The 27,980-nt window shown below is 43.1% G+C and overlaps 2 protein-coding genes across 5 annotated transcripts; both read right to left on the bottom strand.

Annotated features, from left to right (window-relative positions):
• Positions 1-543: 543 nt before the first annotated feature.
• LOC308473478 (guanylate cyclase soluble subunit beta-2-like) lies at positions 544-14,572 on the bottom strand. 3 transcript variants are annotated; one of them, XM_080999121.1, is made up of 14 exons: positions 14,315-14,572; positions 13,499-13,593; positions 11,517-11,677; positions 10,460-10,556; positions 9,664-9,860; positions 9,268-9,373; positions 8,429-8,532; positions 7,953-8,169; positions 6,639-6,959; positions 5,244-5,392; positions 4,286-4,432; positions 3,487-3,641; positions 1,937-2,097; positions 544-937 (listed from the first exon to the last, which is right to left on the bottom strand). In XM_080999121.1, the coding sequence occupies exons 2-14, from the start codon at positions 13,563-13,565 to the stop codon at positions 798-800; spliced, it is 2,022 nt and encodes a 673-aa protein (XP_080855247.1). In that variant the 5' UTR covers positions 13,566-13,593; positions 14,315-14,572; the 3' UTR covers positions 544-797. The 3 variants fall into 3 exon arrangements, with proteins under 3 accessions (XP_080855247.1, XP_080855245.1, XP_080855246.1); XM_080999119.1 differs by lacking the exons at positions 13,499-13,593; positions 14,315-14,572 and having other exon boundaries at positions 544-940; positions 1,955-2,097; positions 11,517-11,867; XM_080999120.1 differs by lacking the exons at positions 13,499-13,593; positions 14,315-14,572 and having other exon boundaries at positions 1,955-2,097; positions 11,517-11,867.
• A 4,229-nt stretch (positions 14,573-18,801) lies between these two features.
• LOC308473601 (glutathione S-transferase-like) lies at positions 18,802-25,744 on the bottom strand. 2 transcript variants are annotated; one of them, XM_080999381.1, is made up of 7 exons: positions 25,531-25,744; positions 23,847-23,953; positions 22,432-22,483; positions 21,789-21,921; positions 20,138-20,279; positions 19,529-19,660; positions 18,802-19,114 (listed from the first exon to the last, which is right to left on the bottom strand). In XM_080999381.1, the coding sequence occupies exons 2-7, from the start codon at positions 23,931-23,933 to the stop codon at positions 18,995-18,997; spliced, it is 666 nt and encodes a 221-aa protein (XP_080855507.1). In that variant the 5' UTR covers positions 23,934-23,953; positions 25,531-25,744; the 3' UTR covers positions 18,802-18,994. The 2 variants fall into 2 exon arrangements, with proteins under 2 accessions (XP_080855507.1, XP_080855508.1); XM_080999382.1 differs by having other exon boundaries at positions 25,517-25,558.
• Positions 25,745-27,980: the final 2,236 nt, after the last annotated feature.

The raw sequence follows: 27,980 nt of genomic DNA, 5'->3' as shown, positions 1-27,980 counted from the left end.
CTTTTAAATTTGCATTTTCCACTGTTTTTTTATAACAACAACAACAACAATTATTTATACCCCGCCCATCTGGCTGGGTTTCCCCAGCCACTCTGGGCGGCTTCCAACAAAACACTAAAATACAATAACCTATTAAACATTAAAAGCTTCCCTAAACAGGGCTGCCTTCTAAATGTCTTCTAAAAGTTTGGTAGTTATTTTTCTGTTTGACATCTGGTGGGAGGGCATTCCACAGGGCAGGTGCCACTACCGAGAAAGCCCTCCGCCTGGTTCCCTGTAACATGGCTTCTCGCAGTGAGGGAACCGCCAGAAGGCCCTCGGCGCTGGACCTCAGCATCTGGGCAGAACGATGGAGGTGGAGACGCTCCTTCATGTATACTGGACCGAGGCCGTTTAGGGCTTTAAAGGTCAGCACCAACACTTTGAATTGTGCTCGGAAATGTACTGAATTTTACATTCATCATACATACATTGCCCATCACATATCACTTCCCAGTTCATTTCTCCATGGCATTCTATGCAACCCTTATTCTGCTACATATTCAATTATACCATCCAATTTTATCTCATGTGTTTCCTTTATTTAATACTTGATTTTTTAAAAAACCCATTCTCTTCCATTGAGGTTCAAAAGCCCTTGCACTTATAGAATTGCACCAACTGAATCAAGCCTTCTGGATTCACTATAGCAGCAGATTTATTTGAGGCCGCTAGAAGTTTTGAGGGATGGTGAGTTTATTCACTTCCCCCCTCCCTCTCCAAAATTGGGGAGATAAACATGAGTATGGTAACCAATACTAATCCCACAGTTTCTGTGCATTGGGTGAACATTGTAACAAACCTGCCGCATCTTTATGCTCTGTGTCCCTGGCTGTAAGAGAATCTTCAGCATACTTCATTATTACAACATTCTTGCCATGATCGCTTTCCAAAGTGTCTGCTTCAACAAAAAAAGAAAAGGGCTAGTATTGTATTGTGTAAATTCTATACAAATTAACACACCTCCTCATAATACACACTCTCTGGTACAGTGGTACCCTGGTTCTCGAACTTAATTCGTTCCTGAAGTCCGTTCGACTCCCAAAACCGTTTGAAAACCAAGGCGCAGCTTCCGATTGGCTGCGGGAGCTTCCTGCACTCAATTGGAAGCCGCGTTGGACATTTGGCTTTGTGAAAAACGTTTGCAAACCAGAACAATTACAGCTTTCGGGAGCCGATTTGTTTGACAACTAGGCCATTCAGGAACCAAGGTACCACCGTAGTAGTATTTATTAAAAGTCTATCCTGCCTTTCTTCCCAAAGGAGCCCAGGACAGCAAACAACAAAGCACCAAAACAAACAGCTAAAAATGAAATAAAAATTAAAGCATTTAAGAACCATCAAAAGTGCATCAGCTTGGAAATTACAGCAGCAACATATTGAGGCAGAATTATTATTACTGCATTTAAAAACAACAACAACAACTGGAATGCCTGTTTCTCTGTTAGTTTTTGCTTGGTTTTCTCTGAATTTGAGCTGAGGATTCCATTTTTGTATCTCACCAGTCAAAGCACATGAGCAAGATTAATCCGTTACGGAAAAGACAAGTAAGAATCTTGTGCGTTCAAATGGCTAATTGTAAGGTGACGTGAGCTTTTGACTGGAGTCTTATTTCAAATCCATGGCGGCCTTGAAACTTGGTAAATTCATTTACAAATAGAAGCAGTTTTGCACAGCGAGGCTCAAAAATAAAGTGTAGGAAAAACAACGCTTGATTTCATAAGAACTAGGCCTGCCCATGGAACCTAAATCCAAGAATATAGAGATAAATACATCAACCTCTTAGTGCAGATACATCACACAATGTAGACAGTGGCGGAGCGATTTCATTTCAGAACTGACACCTTACGTGATGCTATAAATATAAGAATTTCTCTGTCCCTCGACAGACTCACACCATTGCTGTCGCCATTACCAGATGTCTCTTCCAGTCGTCCCATTATTTCATTCTCGGTGGCATGGAGGTTTTTCCTCAGAAAATGCGTTGTCATTTTCCCTTTTCCTTTGACCTGTATCTCTCCCCTTTCCACCATCTCAAACACTTGGTGTGATAATGCTCTGTTGAGTGCGAGAAGCACAGCAATTGTGGGGCTCACAATTCACCCATTTCCCAAAATCCTCAGGTGTCCAACACCTCTGTCCCTCATGATACTGCCTGCTCCTCCACCCGATTTCACGCCGCCAAATTCTACCCTCCTTGACGCTTATGCATCTAAGGATGTGTGCACCCCATACCTTTTAAGCATGTTCAGAACGTGTTTTTCCCCACTCAAGGAATTCTGGGCCTTGTATTTTACCCTTTGTAGAGCTTCAGTTCCCAGCAACTCTGAACAAACTGCAGCGCTCAGAATTCTTCGAGGGAAAGAATGTGCTTTAAAGGTATAGGGTGTACACAGCCCTAACAGAAATTACAAGTGGGACTCGCAACAAGTGTTGCCGTGTGGAGCCATGTCCTCTCCCAAAGTCCACCATTCTATCTTATCTCCACGTCCATCAGCATTCTTTGTCCCCCTGAGCATTCTCAGTGCTCTCTGGCTGTTTATGTGGTGCATGCCTGCCCCCCACTTTACTGTCGTCCCCCCAAATCATTGGTTGTGCTTCTGCAAACTCTGCCATTCCCCCAAGCCTGCTGATATTTCCATTTTCTGTGTGGATAGTGCTCTTTTAAAGGGATGTGGGTGGCGCTGTGGGTTAAACCACAGAGCCTAGGACTTGCCGATCAGAAGGTCGGCGGTTCGAATCCCCGCAATGGGATGAGCTTCTGTTGCTCGGTCCCTGTTTCTGCCAACCTAGCAGTTAGAAAACACGTCAAAGTACAAGTAGATAAATAGGTAGCGCTCCAGAGGGAAGGTAAATGGTGTTTCCGTGCGCTGCCCTGGTTCACCAGAAGTGACTTAGTCATGCTGGCCACATGACCCGGAAGCTGTACATCGGCTCCCTCAGCCAATAAAGCGAGATGAGCATCGCAACCCCAGAGTCGGCCACGACTGGACCTAATGGTCAGGGGTCCCTTTACCTAGTGCTCTTTTGGCTAGATAAGGATCCACTGCCAGAAAATGTTGCTATTGGTGTGCAGTAGGCTTTGGGAATGTTTGGCCCTCCAGATGTTGCTGAACTACAACTCCCATCAGCCCCAGCAAGCACGGCCAATGGTGGGAGTTGTAGTTGAGCAACACCTGGAGGTTCCCCACACCTGATATATAGAGTGGACAATTGGAATATGAGAAAGGCAGTAGTACCCATCAGTAGGTCATCTGCTTTGCCCTACAAAAGTTCTCACTGCCTACCCCTGAAGATAATTTGATAATTGATGTGGAGCATGTTAGTGGTCCTAGGGACAGCACAGATCCCACAAAATGTCTGGGATTTGATAGCCTTGGTACTGCCAATGTAGAAAAGACAAGAGGAGAATTTTCCTTGTGTTGCGATTGATTTGCAGGTTCTTACCTGAACGTTGTTGGGCTCAGATGGATTTTGTCTGGAAGTCCATGGCTTTCCATCCTAGAAGCTGTGTTGACTGTATCGCCAAACAAGCAATACCTAGGCATTTTCTCCCCAACCACTCCAGCCAAAACTGGTCCAGTGTGCACCCCAATTCTAATCTGCTGGCATAAACACAACAAAGGAAAATGCGTTCTCTGTTACAGCTCTAAAAGAAATAGTTGATTGTTCTTCATTCAACCTCCTGGATTTGTTGCAGTATAACAAGACATTTAGCAAGGCCATCATTCAAAAACACTTTCTGCACCACAGCAAACTAGTCGGCTTCCTACTGACTGCAGCATAATGAGAGATAGCTCAGCAATGGAAGAACCAGACTGAAATACTCTGGAACATTTGGGAAAGTAATATATGGGATTCTTCTTCTTTGGTGATCACTTGTAGCCGAGTAAGATTGTCTTCCATGAACACGGTTTTAACAGTGAGTCCTTAATGGGATATAGCAATGTCCGAGTGTCTCACCAGACACAGGAGGGTAATTAAAGGCATAACTAATAGTGACACCTTCCAACAGTTCTATTTTTCTAGAAAAAAGAGGTGCCGGAACTCACTATGAATGCCTCTCGTGTTCTCTTACAATGGCAATGACAGCCACCTGAGAGGTGCCGGAACTGAGATCCAGAGTTGGAAGAGAACTGGGAGGTCATCCCATCCAACTGTCTTGCCAACTGCAGGAATTCAGTGGGAATTACTTCTGAATTAGGCATCCATAGAATCATGCAATTGAAGTCAAGATCAAATGTACCTGTATAGGCTTATCTGTGAGTGGGTTCATCACTTCTCTTGCAGCTATTCTCATGCCCAGGGCAAAATTAGCCACCCTTTCAGCATGACTGCTGACAGGCACTGGGATCCCTCCTACAACCATGTAGGCATCTCCTATTGTTTCCACCTGTAAGGCAATAGAGAGACATACTGTAGGGATGGGAAGACAGAAAACTCCTTGGCCAACACGTGCCATGACTGCTCCCCACTTTCCTGTCCCACGCAGAGAGATGTCCTTCCTATATTTCACCTATAGCTCAGGGGCTGCTCTCATGAGGGTCCACAGCCAGTTGCCCCATTTAGCAAGGCTTATTAATAAGCACACAACATTTCCTTGGCTTCAGCTGGGATTTCTACATTGCAGGGGGTTGAGCCAGATGACTCTTGGGTCTCTTCCTACTCTATGTTTCTATGTGGGCAGTGTTGGATGGAGACATTAATCTCTCCCGGATAGTTAACATAATACATTATCACCACCACCACAATTAAAGGGTTGCACTAGTGCAGTTTATCCTCTAGGTCAGGCATAGGCAAACTCGGCCCTCCAGATGTTTTGGGACTACAACTCCCATCATCCCTGACCACTGGTCCTGTTGGCTAGGGATGATGGAAGTTGTAGTCCCAAAACATCTGGAGGGCCGAGTTTGCCTATGCCTGCTCTAGGTAGCAGGGGAAATATTTACAGGAATAAAAGGAGGCAAGAATACTGGCGTTCTGCAGAGGAAATGATATGAAGGAAAAACTGGTCTGGAAAGGCTTGACAATTTAATGTTTTTGACAAGCTAATAGTCTTCAGTTTTCATTCTCATCCTTGTGTCCATCATTCTAAAACAATTTTTCATAGCAATAGGGCTTGATACAACCAGCTATAAACATCAAGATGAGCAGGAAAGGCAGAATAAGTGATGAAAATGTGTGCAAATTGCAAGAACGCTTACTTTATAAACACCGTGGACACTAGTTAGCCGATCAAATCTTGAGTACATGGAATTAAGCATGTTCACTATCTGAATAGGTTCACAGGCAGAGCAGATATTTGTGAAGGTCACGACATCACTGAAAAGTATTGTGCAGCAACTAAAATCTCCTAGGGAATAATTAAAAGAAGAATGGCTATTTTGGAAAGTCTGTTTTGTTTATTTTAAGCCACAAAAACAAGACACCATTCTGTTTGTAAGGCCAACGCCGTTGACAGTGCCATTTGCTTCGGTCCTCCTGTTGGAAGAGATGAAAAACCAATCCCCACATTCAGGGCCAGCCCAAGATATTTTGTCGCTCGAGGCAAAGCAGAAAATGGCGCCCTGCCACTGCTGCCTCCACTGCCACATGCACACACCACTGCTGCTGCCTGAGGTGACTGGAAACTCCTGTGGTAGGAGAGAGAAAAGTAGAACAGAGAGGAGCAGGCAGTAGTGGGCCCACTCTTCCCAGGCGGTAGCTGTGGGTATCGTCACCCTGCATATTGCCTCTGGTACTGAGGAATATTGCTTCTTATCTTTAGACAGCAACACCATTGGTATGTGTGCAATCTCCTTCATTAGGACCAGTAGGACATAGCTGACTTCCCATGGTAAGAATAAGGCAGTCAGGGGTGGTTGTCTCTTTAATTTTGTGCTATGCTGCATGCCCAATGGCAGCCATTTTGTGCTATGCCACACTCCCTCCACGGCAGCCATTTTGTGACTTGCGTCCCCAGCACCCTCTCAAAATTCAAAATGCTCCCTCTATTCCAAAAAAGCTTGGCAACCCCAGACTGTGAAAAGTCTTTCTGTTTCAAGATGGACTCAAGTGGCTTAGACTAGTGTTACATTTTATTGAACCAATGGGTTTGTCAGTGAAGGCAGCAAACCTTTGCACATGGTCCCAGACACTTTTAAGCAGGATGCATTCAGACAGAACTTTCCAGTTCTCAAAATCTGCTTTTAATGTAAAAATATGCAAAGAAAGAATAACATATCCTCTGAATCCTTTTGCGTTGAGGTGAATCTCTTAGGTGGCAGTACTTCTGACACACTTTAAACAGCAAGCTATAACCCCACATTCTAGCTGAAATCACTCAAGCTCATCATACCGTAATATATTTATTTATGAGACATACACCCCACTCTAATTTTGAGTTCCCAGCAGAACTCGGGGAACCAATCAAGGCCAAACCTGCAAAATCAGCAATGTTAGAGTATCAGCCAGTTTTCCCCAGACTATCTGCTGAACCCCCTCTGTCTTGCTTTATTAGAATTTCCCAGTTGAAATGGGTTAGCTGTCCAGTCTTTCAAAACATTACAGTGATATCCTCGCTGCCACAAAAGCATGAAAGGACAATAAAAAGCATTTACCTGCTTCCACCTTTTTGCCCTCCTTAAGCTGATTGGCCACATGTTTTGGCAACATGGCATATAGCAGAGCCTCCGATTTCTTCTTTTCCGCTTCCAGGTTTTTGGAGAGAATCCTTAGCTCTTCCTTCTTCCTCTCTAGCTGGTTAGATAGCTCTATCTCTGCCAGCCGTTGCTGGTTGAAGAGGATGAGATCCCTTGTTGTGTCGTGCTGTGCAATGTCAGAGAGGTGCATCCGTTGCTCTTCCAGTTCCTCCAAACTGCGCAGCTTGGGTGAGCACAAGTACATCATGCACTTCATGGAATCCATCCAGATCATTTGTCCTTTTCGTTAAAAAAATGAAATAAGTTACAGAATGATATTCCGTTGTGTTTAAAGCTACTGATTAAGCGGGATCTTACTTGTAACACCACCACAAACCTATTGTACACCTTGAACCCCCCAAATCTTGCAAATGCTTCGTCACCAGATCATAACAGAGGTTTAGAACTTGGGTCCAGAATTTTGAATTCTTTTGTGAGGCACTGGAAGAGTTGAGGAAGGAGGAATGGCTCCTAAGGGAGAGGTGGGCAACATTTTTTAAATTGGCATTTGCCATATTAATAAAATATGTAAATGCAATACACAAATTTATAGCAGAGATGTGTATTGTACACCCCAAATGCAGATCTGTTTACTTGTTTTATTTTGTCTTGCGTACAAGCAGTTATGGTGGTATTCCATTTGCTAAGGAAAGTCTCTGTATGATTTGTGAGTAAGTTTCATAGGATCAGGAGATACCAGGCTATATTTTCTTTGCTCCCGAGTATTAAATGCTGGTTTCTTGTGCAACCACCACTCAGAATGAATGGAAATTAGATCTTAATTGTTCAGATTAACTGTTTACAGGCCCAAATTACTACAATACAGTATATGAATCTGGCCCTTAGTGTGGTTGCATCTATTCTGGTGCCATCTTTATTTTCTTTTTCTTTTTTTGGTGCCTATTGAAGACCTTTGATTCTCAGCCAGCCTTTTAAGTGGAGTTATTTATACCAGTCTCATTCTGCATTGACTTTTAAATTGTTTTTAAATATGGAATTATTTTTAATTGTCTATATATATATTTTTCTGTGAAATCACTTCAAGACACTTACGGGAAGCAATACATGAATGGAATCACATAGATAAACTAACGTCTAGAAATGTGGGAGTCTTCCAAAGCCTTCCAACCATTTTTATATAAAACTGCATCTCTCAAGTTTCCTTGCCACCACAGTGCTAGCATGAGGGTCCATAGCATTCAGATGTCTGCAAAAAGCAAGTTTGTTTGATACCTCTGAGCTTTAGCATGGGCCGTCTCGTCCACAAGTTAGGCAGCGCATCCCTTCGTATCTTGAGAACAAACTGGCTGTTGATGAACTTCCGTATGCTAAAGATTGTGAATGTAACTTGTGGGTGAACAATAGAGAAATACTCATCTAATCTGGTTCCATAGATCTGCAAGCCTGGTACAAATTTCTGAATGTTCACACCAGCCTGCTTGATCGTCAGCTGAGGAGCAGATAGAAAGGTTGCATAATTTCATGACTAAAAGGAAAGTTTTCAAACTCTCTTGAGCACCAACAAAAAAAAAAAACCTTCATGTGTGATCCTACTTACATCATTTTTTAAACAAAAAACAACAGCACCTTTTGTCAGCAAACATTCGTAATTTTAAAACTTTCATACACTTCAACCAAAGATACTCTGAGAGCAACTCAACAAGCATCTCTATTCCAGCTACAAGGATTCAGGCCAATGGATAACTTACTGTTTCATCGAACACAACGTGGAAAGGAAACACACAACAGAAAGTTCTCTCCTCAACCCAAAGTCTCTCAGGAAAAAATGGCTCCAAGGTACGAATAAGGTCCTCTATGAAACACAGAGTGATAGACAACACACAGAGTGAATTTACAAAGAGAGAATCTTTTCTTGAATTTCCACATTTCGCCTGTATATAGTAATTTGATCATTCTCCATGGATACATCCTTTCCTTTGCTGTAGCCAACACTTGGAAAACGTCTTGTTATACCATTCAGATATCAATTCCTGCCTTAGTTATCCCCCTTTGTAGCGGGATAATGCTTCACCGTTTTAGGGGGATAGTGCATGATAGGGCCAGACCAGCATCTATTTCTGGTTTGGAAGACACAAGTAGCTGTTCAGAACCCACAGCCCCCCTACACCTTGGTATTCATTATTCTGGAGGTTGTGAAGCTCTACTTGCTGGATAATAAAGAATTTGGCTGAAACAGTTCCACACAGTTTCTAACATATTTACAATCTGATTTTTATTGGGGGGGGGGGGGGGAGAGAACATGGCATCAAAATTTGGAGCAGGACACAAGATTTGGTGTGTGTAGTCAGAAGGGGTGGGTATCTTTGTCTATGTAATAAAATTCCAGGCTTTCACTTACCTGAACTTAAGCATAGATCAGTGTAATTGAGAAGCAGCAAGGCATCACATTCCAATTATATCAATCTATTATATCATCTGGCAGTTTTCTGTAAGGATACTTACATCCAAAGACAGCCTCTAATTTATGCTGATGAGGCCCATCTTTCATTTCAATAATCATGCTGAGGTTAAGAAGGATTTAATATACCTCTCCTAAATTTCACAATGTGCCTCACAATGTCCCAGTGAGATTTCTTTTCTAGTTGGTGCAACACAGATTCTTCCCTCCCTTTCTGGAAAGCAGCATCCAGTCTCTAAATAGAACATTGGTAGAAAAATGGTGCATCGTGGTAATTAAGATTATCTGAATCATGCTCATATTCTAAAGCCATTTACACAGAGCAACCTCATGGTTGCCATAGAAGGTATAAAGCACAATAATTAAATCTGTATACATCAGTTTTGCTGTACACATGGAGAGTGATTCATCTATTACAATATCTTAAGAGACTTGCAAGGCTGCTCCCCCTCTCTAAGCCACGAATGTTTCTGCTAACTCAAAACTAACCCCCCCTCCCACTTTTGACAGGACCAATTTTGTCACCTTTTCATCCTCTTGACAATCTCCACCTGCAGAGGCTATTTTTTCTTCGATCCCATTCTTTGCTTCTTTCTCATTCTGCGAAAGAAAAAACACCACGTGTTCTTTCTTCCCAGTGCGCTCCTCTTCTACATCTTGATGAAGAATTTTCAGTGTCACTTCGCTCTCAAAGAAATCTCTTGACACAGCCTCAAGGATTCCTATGTAAGAAAGAATAATCGTTTGTGTTTCCGGTCACGTCATGAGTCAATGGTGGTTGCTCCTCAGGTTCAGGCAGGGGAAAGCCAGGATTTATGAGGCAAAATTCCTGGCAATGTTCCCCAGTGGGGTCTGGGGAGCTCACTGCATCCCGCTGTGCCACGCTAACCCGTGTCTGCCAACTTGAAAGGCAGAGCAGGTGCAGCCTGGGAGTGTGTTGCTGCCATGGATGAGCCTCCACCTCAGGCATGATTTGTGGTTGGCTCCTCCATAATTCGGACAATTGGCATTAATCAAGAGGTGCTCCTGGACCAACACAATGCTCCATACTTCCTTCTTCACACATGCCCAGACTTCCCTCTCCTCTAGCAATTAGGGTTGAAGCATTCTGGCTTTTTAGGTGGAATTCTCTTCATGGAGACTGCAGTCAGGGAGGGGAACCCTGTTGAACAATGTGGGATGGGTCATAAGGACCACTGGGGGAAGGAGGAATTGCCCCCAAATAGGAAACGGGTAGTTCATTAGTGCAAACATATTTTCTACCCTCTATGGAAAGGTTTCCAGAGCAAAACCTGACAAGGAACAAGATATTGTAGCAAACCTGGGACAATATGATACAGGCCTTTTCTGTCGGAGTAATAGTGGAGCAACAACATCCCATCGGTTCTTTCCACTCGGAATGATGGTGCATTCATTTCCTAAGTAGAAAAACTATTGCTTTATTTTCTTGGGGGGGGGGGAATCCTACACATAATAGTTATGCTCAACATTCTTAAAAGATGCATTCCTAACATCCTTGGGACAAGCGCCACTGAGACAATTCTGTTAAGGGGGGAAGCGAGCTTTCTCCAAACAAGAACCACATTCCCTTCCCAGGCAACTTTTCAGAGTCAAAATGCCTGTAGGGAGTTCAGTCGTAATGCTTAACCACAGTTTCATGTTACATCACATACTTCTCCCTCTACTCTCTTTCTCTTGCGCGGCCAAGAGGAGGAATGAAAAAGGATTCAGTATTGCTTTTACTACTACTACTACTACTACTACTACTACTACTTTATTTATACCCTGCCCACCCACTGGGCTTCCCCAGCCACTGTGGGCGGCTCCAAACAGAATATGAAAAACACAATAAAACATCAAACATTAAAAACTTCCCTAAACAGGGCTGCCTTCAGATGTCTTCTAAAAGCCAGTTGTTTATTTCCTTGACATCTGATGGGAGGGCGCTCCACAGGTTGGGCACCACTACTGAGAAGGTCCTTTGCCTGGTTCCTGGTAACCTCACTTCTCACAGTGAGGGAACCACCAGAAGGCCCTTGGTGCTGGACCTCAGTGTCCAGACTGAACAATTCTTGTATTGTAATTCTTGTATTGTCATTGTAGATTTCCCAGTAGTAGTACTAAGCTGAGAGGTGGACTTTAAACTTATCAAACTGCCCCAGTAGAGAACAGTGCTGTATCACATCATCCCAGGTAGAATGAGCAGATTAAACTTTTTCCCTCACCTCAGCATTGTGATAGGGAAAAGAAGCCCTCAGTTTTGCCAGGGACTGGCAGGTCCAGGTCACACATTCACCCCCCCCCCTTTCTAAAATTGTTTATTTTTTATTTTCTTAAAAGGGATTTTCAGAATTGTGTCTACACAGCAAAGGAGGTACCTGGTAGGACAAGGCAAGATAGCTATGAAGGGCATCAAGGTTCTCGATAAACTCCATCAAATTTCCTCCTAGGGTCCGTAGCATTCTGTCGTATCCAGACATCTTACAGAAACTGAAAAAGTATTCCCCAAAAAGTTTGAGCACTGCCTCTTCTGACACCTCTGAGTGGAAATAAATGAGATGAACAATAATAACAGGGTTGGAATAATCACTCTTAAGCACTGAGCATGAGCAAAATCCTGCCATTACACCTTCTCAAAAGATCACAAGCCTGGCCAACGTCCTAGTCTGAATGCAGAGACCTCTCAGCTGCTCAGAAAGATCTCTTCTCCTCTTGCCAGGAAACATATGGTCGACCCTACCCGGGTGGCGCTGTAGGTTAAACCACAGAGCCTAGGGCTTGCTGTACGCTGGCTCCCTTGGCCAATAAAGCGAGATGAGCGCCGCAACTCCAGAGTTGGTCACAACTGGACCTAATGGTCAGGGGTCCCTTTACCTTTACCTTACCCTCTCCAGTAATGCTACCCCTTGTTTGGTGATGTGAGGAGAGTGTGTGGCATGGCATAACACTAATATTGCATTTGGCAGAGGACAGGAAGGAGACATACCTGTGCACAACAGAAAGTATACCTTTTCCCATGAAGAAGACTTGCCTGTTCCCCCCCCCCCTCAACGCAACACCCTAGCATTTGTTAATGCCCCCAGTGTCATATGACTTTCTTCACAAAATTTCTCCGTTCAGAGAAATGTATACAGTTCTCACAGGGCAATGGGCTGGACAGCAGAGACGTCAATAGCAAGGCTAGTTCTTGCATTTCAGTAGGAGCTCCATTTAGCTGTTTCGGTGGGCAAAAAGTACAGCTGATGAGGGAACTGGATGATTAGCTAAGGCAGGGGTGGGAAACCTGCAGCCCCCCCAGGTGTAATGGGACGGCAACTTCAGCCAGCTCCAGCCAGCTAGCCCAACAATCAGGGATGAAAGCAACTTCTGGAGGGCCACAGATTCCACACCCCTGAATGGGAAGGATACCCCATAGCCTTCAGCTGGAGTCAAGGCAGAGGCACCATGCTCCACTGATGAAGCTGACAGGCCCACTTTAAATAAGTCCAATGGGACTTACTTCCAGGGCACTCATTCTCATATATATATATATACACACACACACACACACACACACACACACACACACACATATATATATCGGACGCGGGTGGTGCTGTGGGTTAAACCACAGAGCCTAGGACATGCTGATCAGAAGGTCGGCGGTTCGAATCCCCGTGATGGGGTGAGCTCCTGTTGCTCGGTCCCTGCTCCTGCCAACCTAGCAGTTCGAAAGCACGTCAAAGTGCAAGTAGATAAATAGGTACCGCTCTGGCGGGAAGGTAATCGGCGTTTCCGTGCGCTGCTCTGGTTTGCCAGAAGTGGCTTGGTCATGTTGGCCACATGACCCGGAAGCTGTACGCCGGCTCCCTTGGCCAATAAAGCAAGATGAGCGCCGCAATCCCAGAGTCGGCCACGACTGGACCTAATTATATATATATATATATATATATATATATATATATATATATCCATTTGCCTAGAAACAAGTGCAATTTGCAATTGCATTTAAGTTGTACCCTATACATACTTTTCTAGGATTAAGTCCAATGGAACATAATGCAGCTTACTTCTGAGTAAGCATTCCTTGGATCGTGTTGCATGTTTTGCTTGTCCATCAGTATTTTATTTATTCACTGATTGTCTTTCTATCCCTCCCTTCCTCCCCAAAGAACCCAGGGCGGCAGAAAACACATTCAGAATGGGTTTGCACAATTCTTTGTCCCTAAACTAAGCTTATTCCAGAAGATAAAACAATATAAACCAAATAATACAGTGAAACATAACATCAAAGTAAATTAAAAGCGAGAAAGTGAATTTTAAAAAAGCAAAATTAAAATAATGCAAAGATAATAAATGAAACCAGAACATGTTTCACAACTTAGTGTTTTGCAGGTTTCCTGGATCAGCTTCATTGTGACAGCATCATCATAAACTGTGTATGTCATAAAGGTGTCTTCAATCCCAGTTTTTGTCCTGTAAAAGTATCAAAACTAACATCAGCATCTGAATATAAAACGAAACGGAGAGCATGATTTATTGTGCGATGTGTACAATCTACTTAAAAATATATCAATGCAAAACTTTTAAGGAAGACTGCAATGTTACTTGCATAATTTTCTTAAAACCATTTTAAATGTACACAAAATGAATTAGAGAGAGATTTTTTGGGTTTTTTTAACCCAGTAAAATCGTTCTTCAAGTGCTTACAAACCCACAGTTGGCAGGCACTTTCTTAAAAACAGGAATTTCCCCTTCTCTCTCAAACAGGAGAGAATGCCTCTTTTAAGATGGAGCCTACTGTGAAACATGCATGAACATGCATGCATTGTATAAAACAAAAATAGGGCGCATGTACCACTGCAATTGCCAGAGATGTTGCTGAACCCATTCTGAATTTTTTTTTTATCCTTCCCAAATGTTAACTGTGGCACTCTAAATATTTGTGGACCTAACAAATTTCACACTAGAGCTCGCTTCATGTCAGATGCATCTTTCTGAATGAATCTGATGAAGTGGACAATTGTCCACACTAGCTTATGCCACAATAAATCTGTTAGTCTTTAAGGTGCAACGAGGATCTTCTTTTTTTGTGTGTTTCTCTCTAGTGTGTCCATAACTGAAAGAATTATCCCTTGCTTGACTTTTAAGTTTTCAAATCTCACTCGTACAATGTCGGAAAGGTACACATACTCACTTGAGATGTTCCCAGGTTTCTTCACCAAATTTCTCTATTAGAAGAGACTTCAGGCAAGTGTTGATGAATCCGTACTGGAGAGAAAGAGACAGACAGGCAAATCATCTGACTTTTGTAGTCATTTACATTGAATGACAGAGTATTTTGTGCCCTTATACCTTTCTTTTTTTAGCCTGCTACTACATAACATTGCAAAATGAGCCTTGCCAGATAAGATCAAAAGTCCTTTCAGTCTCAGTATCCTATTTCCAAAATGGCAAAGCCAGATGCCTCTGGGAAGCCCACAATCATGAGTGTGAAGGTAACAGCCCTCTCCTTCCAGGGGCTGGTATTCAACAACATGCTCCTCTGAATTTAGAGGTTCCCCATACCTGTCATGACTTGTAGCCAATGATAAGACATTCCCCAGTGATGATTCCGAATCCTATAAACTAGTGGCCATGTCTCCACATCTTGTGTCAGTGAGTTCCATAAATGAGCTGTGTGTTGTCTTGGGTCTACCATCAGTCAGTTCCATTGGCTGTCTGTCAGTTCCAGTATTAGGAGAAGGGGACAAAAAAGGCTTCTCTCTATCCACTTTCTCTACACCATGAATACATTTTGTACATTTGTGCCATATGCCTCCCTTCCTTTCATTAGCTGTGGTTGTAAAGCAAGACAATAGGAAAGGATGCTTACCATAGTGTTGGTTATCTTCAACCAGGCAGGAAATTGCTCTCTGGAGCTGGTGTTATTCTGATCTACACACAGCTTACTTGCACAGCTAACCTTTAAATGCCTAGAGCCCAGCAAGCAGAGACCAGGAAGGTCCAGAGGGGATGCTACAGTCTTGGGATAATGGAAATAAATAGCTTCCCTGGAGTATATAGCTATGCTTTAAAGTGAAATCCTGATCTATTATAATGGTTCATCAACAGCAGAGGACAAAGTCTCTAGGAAAGCAGAGATAATTATATTAAAATAATAAAAAAAATGTGTCAGAGGCCTGAAGCCAAATATCTCAGGCAGAATAGATTATTACTTTCATTCATTCCAAGAGCCTGTGAAGTCAAGCCTTATTGTTTATTGGAAACACCTTTAGATTCTACTGAAGAGCAAAAGTTAAAGGTAAAGGACCCCTGGACGGTTAAGTCCAGTCAAAGGTGGCTATGGGGTGTGGCGCTCATCTTGCTTCAGGTCGAGAGAGCTGGCGTTTGTCCAGAGACAGCTTTCCGGGTCATGTGGCCAGCATAACTAAACCGCTTCTGGCACAACGGGACACCATGACGGAAACCAGAGCGCACGGAAACGCCATTTACTTCCCTGCCATAGTGGTACCTATTTATCTACTTGCACTGGTGTGCTTTTGAACTGCCAGGTTAGCAGAAGCTGGGACAGGGCAATGGGAGCTCACCCCATTGTGTGGATTCGATCCGCCAACCTTCCGGTCAGCAAGCCCAAGAGGCCTCCCACTCCTGGGCGGGTGATAATGTCTCTTCTCAGCTTTTCTGCATGGGTCAAAAGAGGAGAGAGGGGTGTGTGCCCTGGATGTGTGTCCTCTCCCTATGTCCCCTCCCAAATCTGCTCTGGGAGGTTCCTCCAGCACCCCGGAGAGGATTTTGAGGTTGCATGGTGGCTGCAGAGGAGAGGAGTTGTTCCTGCTTTGTGAGTGGAATGGCAGGGTTCGATACAATCGATTGGGAGGAGTTCAGTGTTGCGCTATTACGATCATTCTGCCAACACAAACATTGCTTCTTGCCAGACAGAATGACCTCCCTTCTCCTCCCTCTGTGTGTCATCCTGATGTTCTCCTGACCTACCCCCAGAGCTGTTTGGGAAGGCATGGAGGACGTGTGGGGGGGGAATCCTTGTTGTGCTAGCGTGAGTCGCTGTGCCAGCTCCCGCTATAGCAACTATTTAGTAGAATCTAACCCATTGTCTGGGAAATATACAGTGTTTTCTTCATGGAAGAAATTCTGCTTTCATTCCCCCACTCCCACCCCACAATTATTTGGTGTGGTCTATGATTACCTTGATCATATTTCATTTTAAATGGACCTTCCTGTTGAATGCAAAGCATAGGTAAAGGTAAAGGGACCCCTGACCATTGGGTCCAGTCGTGACCAAATCTGGGGTTGTGGCACTCATCTCACTTTATTGGCTGAGGGAGCCGGCGTACAGCTTCCGGGTCATGTGGCCAGCATGACTAAGCTGCTTCTGGCGAACCAGAGCAGTGCACGGAAACGCCGTTTACTTTCCCGCCGGAGTGGTACCTATTTACCTACTTGCCCTTTGACGTGCTTTCGAACTGCTAGGTTGGCAGGAGCAGGGACTGAGCAACGGGAGCTCACCCCGTCGCAGGGATTCAAACCGCCGACCTTCTGATCGGCAAGTCCTAGGATCTGTGATTTAACCCACAGCGCCACGTGCGTCCCGGAATGCAAAGCATAGACCCTCATTTTAAAAGCGAAAAGGGAGAGAAGTCTTCTCTCAAATTGTTAGGAGGCCACCAGTATTTTACGAATAGAACAAAACAAGATGGTGTTATTTTATATGATACAGAATCCTATGTCCAGCTATGTGCACTGCTACACTTGTGAATAGCCTTAAGAGACCCGACATGCATGACGCTGATGTTTTAGACTTGGAGGGATTTGATAACGTGTTTGGATGGCATGCCTATCTATGGTATGACAAGGTAAAGGCCCATAATGGTTTTAAAAATCATGTAATTAGAAAATCCTTATATAATGTTTGGATAAAAATACAAAGATCTCTTAGAGAGGAAAACACCCAGATGGCTTTCGCCAATGGAGGCAAAGGCCCAGAAAAAGTTAAATATGGAAACCAAGTGGTTGAGATACTCTGATCTGTTACTGGAAGATAAAGAAGGATATAAATTAAAACCATTTGATCAAATTAAAGATAAAATAAATTGGCTACATTACATTACCATCAGATTAATGAATTGTGAAAATTAGATAAGAAAAATGGTTTTGTTTTAGAAAAAACTAAGTTGGAAACAGAGTCTAAAGTTAAAAATTTGTCTAAAATGTGTAATTTATTGATGGAATAGCATACAAAGGATGAACAAGTTAAATCTGTGATGATAGACTGGGCAAGAGATGTGGGACATAACAATGTTTGAAGATTGGGAGAGGTTATGGAGGAAAGGGGTCAAGTTCACTGCATGTACAGTGTTAAAGGAAAATATTATGAAAATGATGTATAGATGGTACTTAACTCCTGTAAAATTGGCAAAGATATATCATAATAGTGATAATTTATGTTGGAAATGTAAAGAAAAAGAAGGTACCTTTTATCATATGTGGTGGACCTGCCCCGAGGTGAAAGACTTCTGGGAGAAGATTTATAATGAATTGAAAGAAATGTTGAAATATACATTTATTAAGAAACCAGAGGCCTTTCTTCTTGGAATAACAGGTTTGGAATTGGCCAAAAAAAATGTTAGACCGTTTTTGTATGCCACAACTGCAGCTAGAATTTTGTTACCTAAGAATTGGAAAACACAAGAAGTCCCAACAGTGGAGGAATGGCAGATGAAAATGATGGACTTTTCGGAACTAGCTGACCTGACTAGAAGAGTCCGCGACCAGAAGGAGGACTACCAGGAGGAATGGATGAAATTCAAAGACTATTTAGTTAAATATGTTAAGATAACTTAATTGGAAAAACTTGCAAATACCAGATAGGCTTAGGATTTAAATATGAAATGTTAGAGAATAGCATGTTTAAAGTTAAAAGGGAAAGAAAGAAAGATGTTAAGTGATTAAGTTAATTTTATAAGAAAACTGGTTTTGGAAAACTGTTACAATGATATACACTGAAATTCAGCCAGGGGGATTTGAGAAAGTCACTTAACAATGTCACTAAGATTGGATTTAGTACAATTAAGAGGTATGTTTGTTTGTTTGTTTGTTTGTTTGTTTAAAAATTGAAAAAAAAGAGAGACCTGACATGCAAATCTATCTCCTCAGGGTTACATAAACACACCCTGTTTCAACATCTGGGAAGAGTGGACATCAGGTTGTTTAGTGGGGAAACAATTTTAGTTAAATTATTGCCCCAAATGGGGGATTGTTACAAGAATTTTAAGGTCTCAATCATAGAATAAATATTCATAAATGCACACTTAGCTAAATATATAAACCAATGTTACGTCTTAAACCATCAGATTAAGAAGTATGGTAAAGGACCTAAGACCTATCTACAACCTTTGTAGATCTTACAGCAGTGTTTGGTAGGATAAATCATGAAAAGTTGTGGTTACAACTTTGGAACTAAAACATAGAGTGTCAGTTATTTACACTTATTAGGATATTATACTTTGAAATGTGTGTGAGAGTGAGAGCAGGTGTAAACTGTCGGTTGTCAGCTCCAATTCCAACAACAACAACAAAAAGTATGACAAGGCTGCTTATGAGCTCCCCTGCTGTTTAAGATTAATGTAAACGACGTCATACTGGAACTAAAACAACCAGAATACAAAAGTTGTAGAATGCTTTATTTCATTTTAGTGTAGTGCAGCACAGTATTATCACTACTTCCTATTGTTCTGTTAGTTATTTTGGTTCCTACTGTAGCTTTGTGGATTTACACTGTGCCATTGTGGTCCCATTTCAGTTTTTGCCCATTGCCTGTGAATACAATAGTGCATCATCTGTGATCCTCAGCCATGATTCAGGCAAAAATTTTCATTGCCTTTTCAATAGCCTTTTCATCTGCTGGTGGTCTTCTTTGACTACCAGGCTGCAGATATTTCTTCACTGTCGGGATGTTGCTTATTCTCTCTTTAAAGGCCTAAGAGAGAGAGAGAGAGTGAGCAAAATATTTTAGTAGAGAAAAGGAGAAATGGTGGTATCCCCAAATAATCATTTGCCGCTTACGGTTACTATGATTTCATAGTCAATAATGAAACTACAAGTGATAAACTTTATATGTACTCAAACTTTATACGTACACTAAACCCAGTTATTTCAGGCATGCACCTTTGGAGAGGGAGGTCAATATTCAAGCTCCATTGCAGGTCTATAATCGTAGGTAGGTTACCTGTTTGTGTCTAAATTTAATTCACAGAAGGCTTATCCATGAATGTGGGCCTCCTGTGTGATTTAGACTTTGTGCAATAGAAATCCAGAGACAATGGTGTTTTAGATATGCAAAAATAAAAGTGCCATACTAGAACTTTGCTTATGCTTCAGTAAGCATGCTTACCTTTAAAAGAGGGAATTTGGAGAGAATATCAGCCTTCAACTCTTCTGCCATTAAAATGGTTTCAAGCAATTGAATATCTGCTCTGCTGAGCTGATTTCCTACCAGGTAATTTTGTCCATGATCTTTGAGGACCTATAGAGCAGGAAATGTTTGAAGAGTACTTCAGGTACATACACAAAATAGAGAATCTATATCTGAACCACTTTTGAATATCATGCTCCCAGATTATATTGTATCAGGAGATCGAGAGTATTTGTATCAGTTCTGATTCATGTCTTCTAACAAACTGCTGGCTAAGAAAGAAGCTTGATCATTACATTCCCTCTTCCCAAACCACTGCTTGTCATGTTTCAATGCGGCAGGGCAGATTCTGAGATCAGAGTTCACATGGTAAACAAACACTGTGTGTGATTCCTGATCTTCTCTCACACAACTAAGTTTTTGTTTTACTTTTTTTACTTTTAGCTCAGAAGCTTGGAAAATACAAGGAATAAGGAAATGATTTCTGATGAGACAAGCAGTCCTATCAACATTACCAGCTGCCAACTCCAGCTGAGCACAGGTGACTTTGTTGTGTTAAAAGGTTTGTAAGTTTCCTTCACCCCATACCTTTTCAAAGACTGGAAAGTATCTGGTGGTGGCTTTTTCAATAACATTTGCAAACTCCTTCTCCTTGCTGTCAGCTGGCTTGAAGTGAAGCATCTTTTTCAATTCATTCAGATCCATAGCACCTTCGCAATACATATCAATCCTATTTGAAAGAGAAGGTGTTTCCTCCTCCCATATTCAGATAATAATAAGAAAAACAGTAGTGGTTGTATAAGATTATGGATTAAGAATAATATGGAAAGAAAGGAAATTAGTAATTTGAACAGGTTAATTTTATTAGAAAGTGGATATTGGAAAATTGCTAAAATGAGATTTAATGAAAATCAGTTAGGAAGGATTTGAGGAAGTCTCTCAATAATGGAATGTACCGTATTTTTTGCACCATAACACTCACTTTTTTCCTCCTAGAAAGTAAGGGGAAATGTCTGTGCGTGTTATGGAGCGAATGCCTATGGATGGCGGGGGGATCTGCTGCAGCCGTGAGCAGAGGATCCATGGTTCCCCTTCCTTCCCTTCTCCGTGGCTCGCTTTGAAACAGCAAAGCGGGAGAAGAGCCGCTGAGTGGGGAGGAGAGAGGGACAGAGAGCCTGCTTGCTTTAAAGAAGCAAAGCGGGAGAGGAGAGGAGCCGCTTACACGGGTCACCCCAAATTCACCATCAGATCACATAGCATGTCCATGGCTACAGCTTGCACCAAAAAAATCACGCACCCACTGTTGCCTGGGGCTGCAGTGGTGCAAAAACGTGGTTACAAAGCATGGATCCACATGGATCCTCAGGATTTTTGCATTGGGCTACCCCAAACTCACCATCAGATCACATGTCTGTGGCCACAGCATGAACCACAAAAATCATACATCCACTGTTTCGTTTAGGTTTTTTTTTTCTTGTTTTCCTCCTCTAAAAACTACGTGCGTGTTATGGTTGGGTGTGTGTTATAGAGCGAAAAATACGGTAATTTGGATCTTTATCTGTAAAAAATTTTGAATGTATGTTTGTTTTTGTTTTTTGTATGTTTTGTTTTTTGTTATTTTGTGTTGTGTAAAATTTGGAAAATTTAATAAAAAAAATTGAAACAAAAAAACCGTAGTGGTAGCAGCAACAGCAATAGTACTAATTATGATAATGCAGAGCCAAAACCTTGTGGGGGAATTGGGCAGTAGTGTCACAGGCAAAAATGTGTGATGACCCAGCAGAAAAACAAGTACAATGATCCTGTATGTTAGAGAAAAGGCATTTTCCCTGGAAAGAGCCTCGCTCTATGCAACAAAAGCCCCTATAATTTGCTTGACATTCTAGTGATCTTCACCAGCTACACCTTTTATAAGGAAAGCCTTATATCAAAAATCAATTTTATACATTCTCAAGAAACCCCCCCCCCCAAAAAAAAACCAAACATTGGGAAGGGACAATGACCTCCCAATCTCCTATTGGGATTACATGAAAATTCATTGATTTCCAAGGAACCAGTCCACATGAACTTTGCTGGGACTGGAAGGTCAAATTACCTCACACTGGACCCTTTCTTGCCCAAGATGAAACATGCTGACTCATAACTCGTCAGTAGATCATATGACACAACAGAGATGATCTTATATCATGTACAGCCAACCAAAGTATGCATTTAGTAACCAAACGTAGAGGAATGTTACAGTGCTCTCTGCTTTACGTCCTTCCCATAGAGATTATATTTGGCGGCAATGTAGTTGAGAATAGCTCGGCTCTGCACCATCTTCATCCCATCCATTTCCACCATGGGCACTTGCTGAAAGAGCAGGTCTCCACCTTGTGAAAGGAAGATGAAAAATCAGTCCATCCTCCCAGGTAATTACTATGGAAATTAAATTTTCAGGAGCATCTCCCAAGCCATGCTTTGATTTTGAGACTTTACTTTTACATTGAGCCTTTGCGATAATCATGTTTGCCTCTGATTTTCCCTCAAAACCCTTTTGCAGAACATGTGTTAAATTAGTACAGCAATCACACATTGGAAACTAGTTTTGTATGTTATTTAAGCTACTTCTGTTCTCCAGCTAAAAAACAAGCAAACCATTCTGCACAATGCAGAGTTGAGTGGTATGTGTTGTGGGTATCTGGAAAACTCTTTTCTTTCAAAGAAGAGAGAAAAATGCAATATAACTAGATCACAACTGTGTATGACACATATTCCTGCCTGAAAGTGTGCACAATGCAGAACTGGAGAAACAAGTCCACTTTGAAAACCCCTGCTATTAAGACTATAAGGCTTTACTGTACTAGAAGACAGTCCCACTGATACTCAGATAACATACTCACCATGCTTTAATTTTTCTAGATATTCTTTTGTCTCAATTAATTGTTCTTCAAACTAAAAAATAAAAGAGGCAGAATATTTCAAGGGTCTCATGAAATAATTTCAGGCTCCAAAAATGACACAGGGCCTTTCAAGTTTTCAAAATTTGATGAAAACTCCCCTTTCACAGCCGAATTCTGGTCCAGCCCACCCAATAATCTTCTCTGTCTGGGACAGAACAACAAATGTTTCCCATGCACAAATCAAGTACTACAGGCTAGTCATATCATTTTAGCACTTGAAGCAGTAAATCCCACAATGACCGCTCCCCACGTTAAATGGGGGGTGCCCTTTGCGTGGTCAAGTGAAGCCCCCTGGACCCTATGTGGCACCATTAGCACAGGCTTGGCTTGGCTTTCCCCAAGTGGGATACCTGGAGGTCTCTGCCTACCTCAGCCAGTTGCCCAATCCCGCCTGGGGAGGCGTTGCCAAGGTGATCAGGCCAGGTAGGGGGAGGGACCACCTGCCCACACAGTAGGGGGAGGATCTTACATGGGAATTGTCAGTTGGCTCCAGAGCTTCTCCCACCCTACCCACCATCAGTTAAGACTTCTTTTGCAGGTTAACCTTTTCTTCGCAGGTATGCAGGTGCTACTATGTCAAGGTCGCTGTTGAAGGGTCGGAAAGGAATTCTCCTGCATTGGCATGTTCTGCTTTCCTGTATCAAAATGTCACAACTTTGGCAGTACCAGGCCTTGGGCGGAATCCTTTAGTCTATATTCCCTAAATGGGGGGGGGGCGTTCAGCGGTGACTCATGCCCCCCTTCTCTTTGTGGCGGCGATTCCAGGGTTCCCCGTTAAAGGGGTTGTTTGAGGGGAGGCTTCGGCCGTACGCCTGGAGGTTGTCATTGCTTTCCTTGCGACGGCAGCGTAACAGGGGCAGGCTCTCTCTGCTTGAACATATGTTCTCCAGAGCCAGCCCATCCCCCCCCCACTGGATAACCCTGATGTTCCCCAGATCCCTGGTGGGGGACTGAGAGGGATAAACGTCCAATGCCTGAGCCAAGGTCTACCCACATCTGAAACATAATAAAGTTGTGGCCAATTTTAATCCCATAGCATGTTATCTTGAGTCGTTATTCCACACGGGGGCCGCCCAGGGTTTGGGGGACTCCGCCTGTCCACACAATCATGTCTCCTCCCCCCCTCCTTAGCAGCAAAAGTACAATAATAATGAATGAAGATAACTCATCAATTAGCTGCCCCTTCCAGGATAGATAAAATCCCCCGCCTGAAGCAGGCACCTCACTCACAAATGATAATGCTGGACCCAAATTTGGAAACTGTCTGAAATATAAGAATGCTGGAAAAACAACAGTTCCCTTGATTCTTTTTTGGGGGTGGGGGAAAGGTGCTTTCTCAGAGAAGACAAACAAACCTCGACTCCTGCTGCAGCCAACAGCCACCTTATGCTTTCCATTCGGCCCCTTCCATTGAAGTAGTAAAGCTTAGGTTTCCCAGCCATGTTCCTAAGTGTTTGCTTTCCTGTTATGATGAGAGACAGAGAGAGAGAATGCGAGGTCATGTTTGATAGGGAAACCACTGCAGAGCAGGACAACTGTTCAAAATGGTGCTCTCGTAATTGCTTACAGCAAGAAAAGATTTCATACTAAATAAAGCCTTCTGGTTTATTTTTTTTAGCAAACTCTTTTTCATAATCATGGAGCACAAGCAGATGTAGCATATTATTGCACAGATAAAATAGGAAGCAAGAGTTTAAAAAACCACAACAATCTATGACAGGGGTCAGCAAACTTTTTCGGCAGGGGGCCGGTCCACTGTCCCTCAGACCTTGTGGGGAGCCGGACTATATTTTGGAAAAAAAATATGAATGAATTCCTATGCCCCACAAATAACCCAGAGATGCATTTTAAATAAAAGGACACATTCTACTCGTGTAAAAACATGTTGATTCCCGGACCATCCGTGGGCCGGATTTAGAAGGCAATTGGGCCGGATCCAGGCCCCGGGCCTTAGTTTGCCTACCCATAATATATGACTATCACCCCCTCTTGGACAGCCATGGTCCATGTTCCCAGAGCCACAAAACTGTAACTTCCCCCTCGTACTTGCACCATTGCCATTGACATCAGCTGCCTCTCATCTCCTCAGGCAAGTTTGGGCACATGGCTTTCCAGCATAGCCAGCCGCCAGGGATGATGGGACTTTGTAGTGATGAATCACATCTGAAGCACCACCTCTTTGACTGGCTGGCTAAACCAGGTAAGGATAGCTGGTGGGTCTCAAACCCATGTGAGTTAGGCACCTCCCCTCTACGCAAGGACAGGCTCTGGCAGGTTGAGGGATGAGACCAACAGTGGGTCCAAGGGTCAAGAAGGCGGTTTCTGCACATGCTGTAAAGGGAAGTGAGGGGCAGGTGGGGCTCATCAATCTGGGAAGGTAACCCATCTAGGAGGAGGTAGCCTCTGACCCTAAACCTCCATTGCCTTGTGGGATATCCTAGGAAGAAGAAAAGGCTAAGGAGTAAACCCTAAGCAAATCCAGACTGGAGTCCCTAAGACAATTGGATGGCATCTACACCCTCCTCAACCCTGGATAACCACACCCATTTTCTACATTCCTTTCAATAATATATGCATTTATATGCACATTTTACCTCACCATATGTGTTTTTACACATTGTTTGGCTGGAGAACTGCAGTCAAATTTCAAGGGATAGCTATGTTTTTCGGAAATGAAATTTGGTGAGTTAATATTTTAAAAATGAATCTAATTTCTCTCCCATTCTTACCCAAGATTTCTTTTTCCTCTGAGGTGCAACAAAGACCAACCCCATATTATTTTTAGAACTCTGCCCACTGCCCAGCTCCTGCCTTTGGTCTGTCCAAAGGGAAATGTCTCCGTTCTGAGGATTACAGGTCTGAGGATTACAGTATCCCCCCTCCCCAACCCACAAACCTTTAGTACTCTGCGGGTAAGAAGAAGAAAACCTTTGGGCAGAGGTGAGGTCTTTGGAAATTGTCCCTGCACTACTCCTCTGTCCAGGGTGTTGCTCTTGAGCAATGACTCTCCAAAGCAATCATCTACCTTAGAATACTAACCTGCTGGAAGTCCTGAACTAGTGGAAGTTCTTCTCAAGCAGAGTGAGCCCCGAACCTGTGTGGCTCAGGGTTATAAAAGCTCAGAAGCTCCACCTTCTGAGAGAACAGCTTATCTGTAGCAGAAACTCCCTACTGCAAATAGAAAAACACTTACTCTGCCTTTCGTGAGACTTTTCACCTACAACAAATCAGTCATTCAAAGTTAATTCACAATGGGAAAGGTTGTCTCACGCTTGCATAACATGATGCAACTCGGTTTATTGTATATCTGTACTGCTGCACCGAGGGCAAACATTCCTGGTCTTAGTACTGTATATTCAACTGAAACCTTTGTATAACTGGGCAGGAGGCCACTGCAGTCTCTGGTTGCAGCTGCTAGCCACAAAATACAGGAAAAGGTCAAATACACAGGGCTTCCCTGTTGGTCCTACCCACCTTTTGATGGGGGTTGGGGCGACTAGATCGCTACAATTAATGGTATGCAAAACTGGATTTCTACAGGCAATCCAGAAATTATTCTTGATTTGTTATGTAAGATACCTGATCTGGATGATCAAGTGAAAACCACATATTTGTTGTCTGGCTTTGACAAATTTGTGACAAATCATAGAACTGAGAAGAACGTTCCTTGAGTATAGCATGGTGGACTGGTAAAGAATTGCTGCTATGGCTGGTCAGACTAATTGCTGTAGAAGGCTATGAAAACAGGTCATTTTCTGGCAGGGAGTACATTAATAGGATATCTTTTGCTTGCCTCTGATCCAGCAGGACCACACAGATCCCGTCACATCTACGCAAAGTACAACAGGAACTAGTCATGACAGAACATGAGGCATCTAATCATAGCTGTCAGGGGTTCAGGAGCAGAGGCAAGGGCAAGGGAGGAAACAGAGAGCGAGGGGGAGGAGGCAGAAGAAAAGATGAGTGATGACGACGACCCGAGATCTCCGAGTCTTTCCAGTGAATCAGAAGATTCACAGAAAGGAGCACCAGTGGCCAGGGCAAGGGGGGAGCCTAGGGGGACACCCCAGGAAGATAGAGCCAGAGGGGACTCAGAGGGGAGCAGTTGGAAATCGGGACCAGCGTCACCGCCAGAGAGCAGGGAAGAGGAAGGGCGCCAGGGATCAAGCGCTGGCAGCTCACAACAGGGGGGAGGGCACGAGTCAGGAGTGGCCACACCTCCATCGGGGAGCGAAGAAACGGTCAGACGGAAGGTGGAAGGTTGGGCGCGCGCGCCAAGTTCAAATGCACAGGAAGGTGGCGCAGTAGGCAGCCCGGAAAGGGAGCCAGGTCCTAAAGCCCGCCGAAAGGAGGGAGAAGAGTCAGGGGGGTCAGCGTCAGAGGAATCCCGGAAGGAAGAGACCCCGGGGGGCAGAGGGACCCAGAGAAGAACAGTCAGGCGGAAAAGGTGGAGCAAGGCTAGGATATTAAGTTGGTGTACAAGGGGCGGAGACTCAGATGGAGCTTCGCCGATCTAACCATTAGACGTAGGGTTGCACGCAGCAGCTTGAGAATGGAAACTGTAACTCAATAAAGACTTTTATTTAATGATCGCTGGCTAGCGTGATCCTCTGTGAGCTAGGATCTGGAAGCAACTCTGACAATAGCCTGCATTTTTATCAAGGCTTATAGTTTGATTAGGGTCTGTATTTTAAAATGAGCTTAAAGATTTTCAAATGTTTTATGCCAGGCAGAAGACCAGCTGCCTAAGTACTTTGGCAAGATGTTTATCCTCCTGGACAAGGGGGCCCCCTGATTTATAGCAGAAAACAATTCTCAAAGTCGTAAAAAGGGAATTACAGGCTGAGAGCAAGGTTACACCACCCTACATAATTAAGAGTTGGTAAATAGTAAAATAAAACCATGTGCCTTGAGCCATATCTTTCTAAGGTTAAAGGCCAAGAGCAAATGGAAAAGAAAGCAACTGGCTGGAGAAGTGTAAACAGAAGAAGAGGCTTTTTTCCTATTTTTATTTTGAGGCTGTAAACTGATTCCCTCCTTTTACTTTGAGAAGGTTTATTCTTCTAAAAAGCTATCTATGATAATGTATGAAATATACTGGCTTAAATGTAATTATGCAAAGGATCTAGAAAGAAAGAAATGTTAAATTCTTATTTCATAGAGTCATATTGCTGTAGGAGACCAGAGGGGCAAATGAGCCCAGCCCCCTGCCAGACAGGAGACGCCATCGAGCACTCCTGATATATGGTTGTCAGGCCTTTGTTTAAAGACCTTCAAAAAGGAGATCTTTCATTGATGATGCATGAGAATGTGAACCCAAGATCTCTGACATCTGTTTAAGATAAAAATTTAAAACTATTAACCATCTGTTTTGGAGGGCAATAGGGCAAGGAGGGCAAGAGGTGAGCTGATAATTAAGGTTCCTTGTTGAGACAAATGTAAGATATATGACTACTTATTTGTCATTTATAGATAGAAGAATATATAGC

Source organism: Podarcis pityusensis (assembly GCF_964106645.2).
Source record: "Podarcis pityusensis genome assembly, chromosome: 3".
Taxonomy (NCBI): Eukaryota; Metazoa; Chordata; class Lepidosauria; order Squamata; family Lacertidae; genus Podarcis; species Podarcis pityusensis.
The sequence above is the reverse complement of the archived record's forward strand: the minus strand, read 5'-3'. Positions and strand labels throughout refer to the sequence as shown.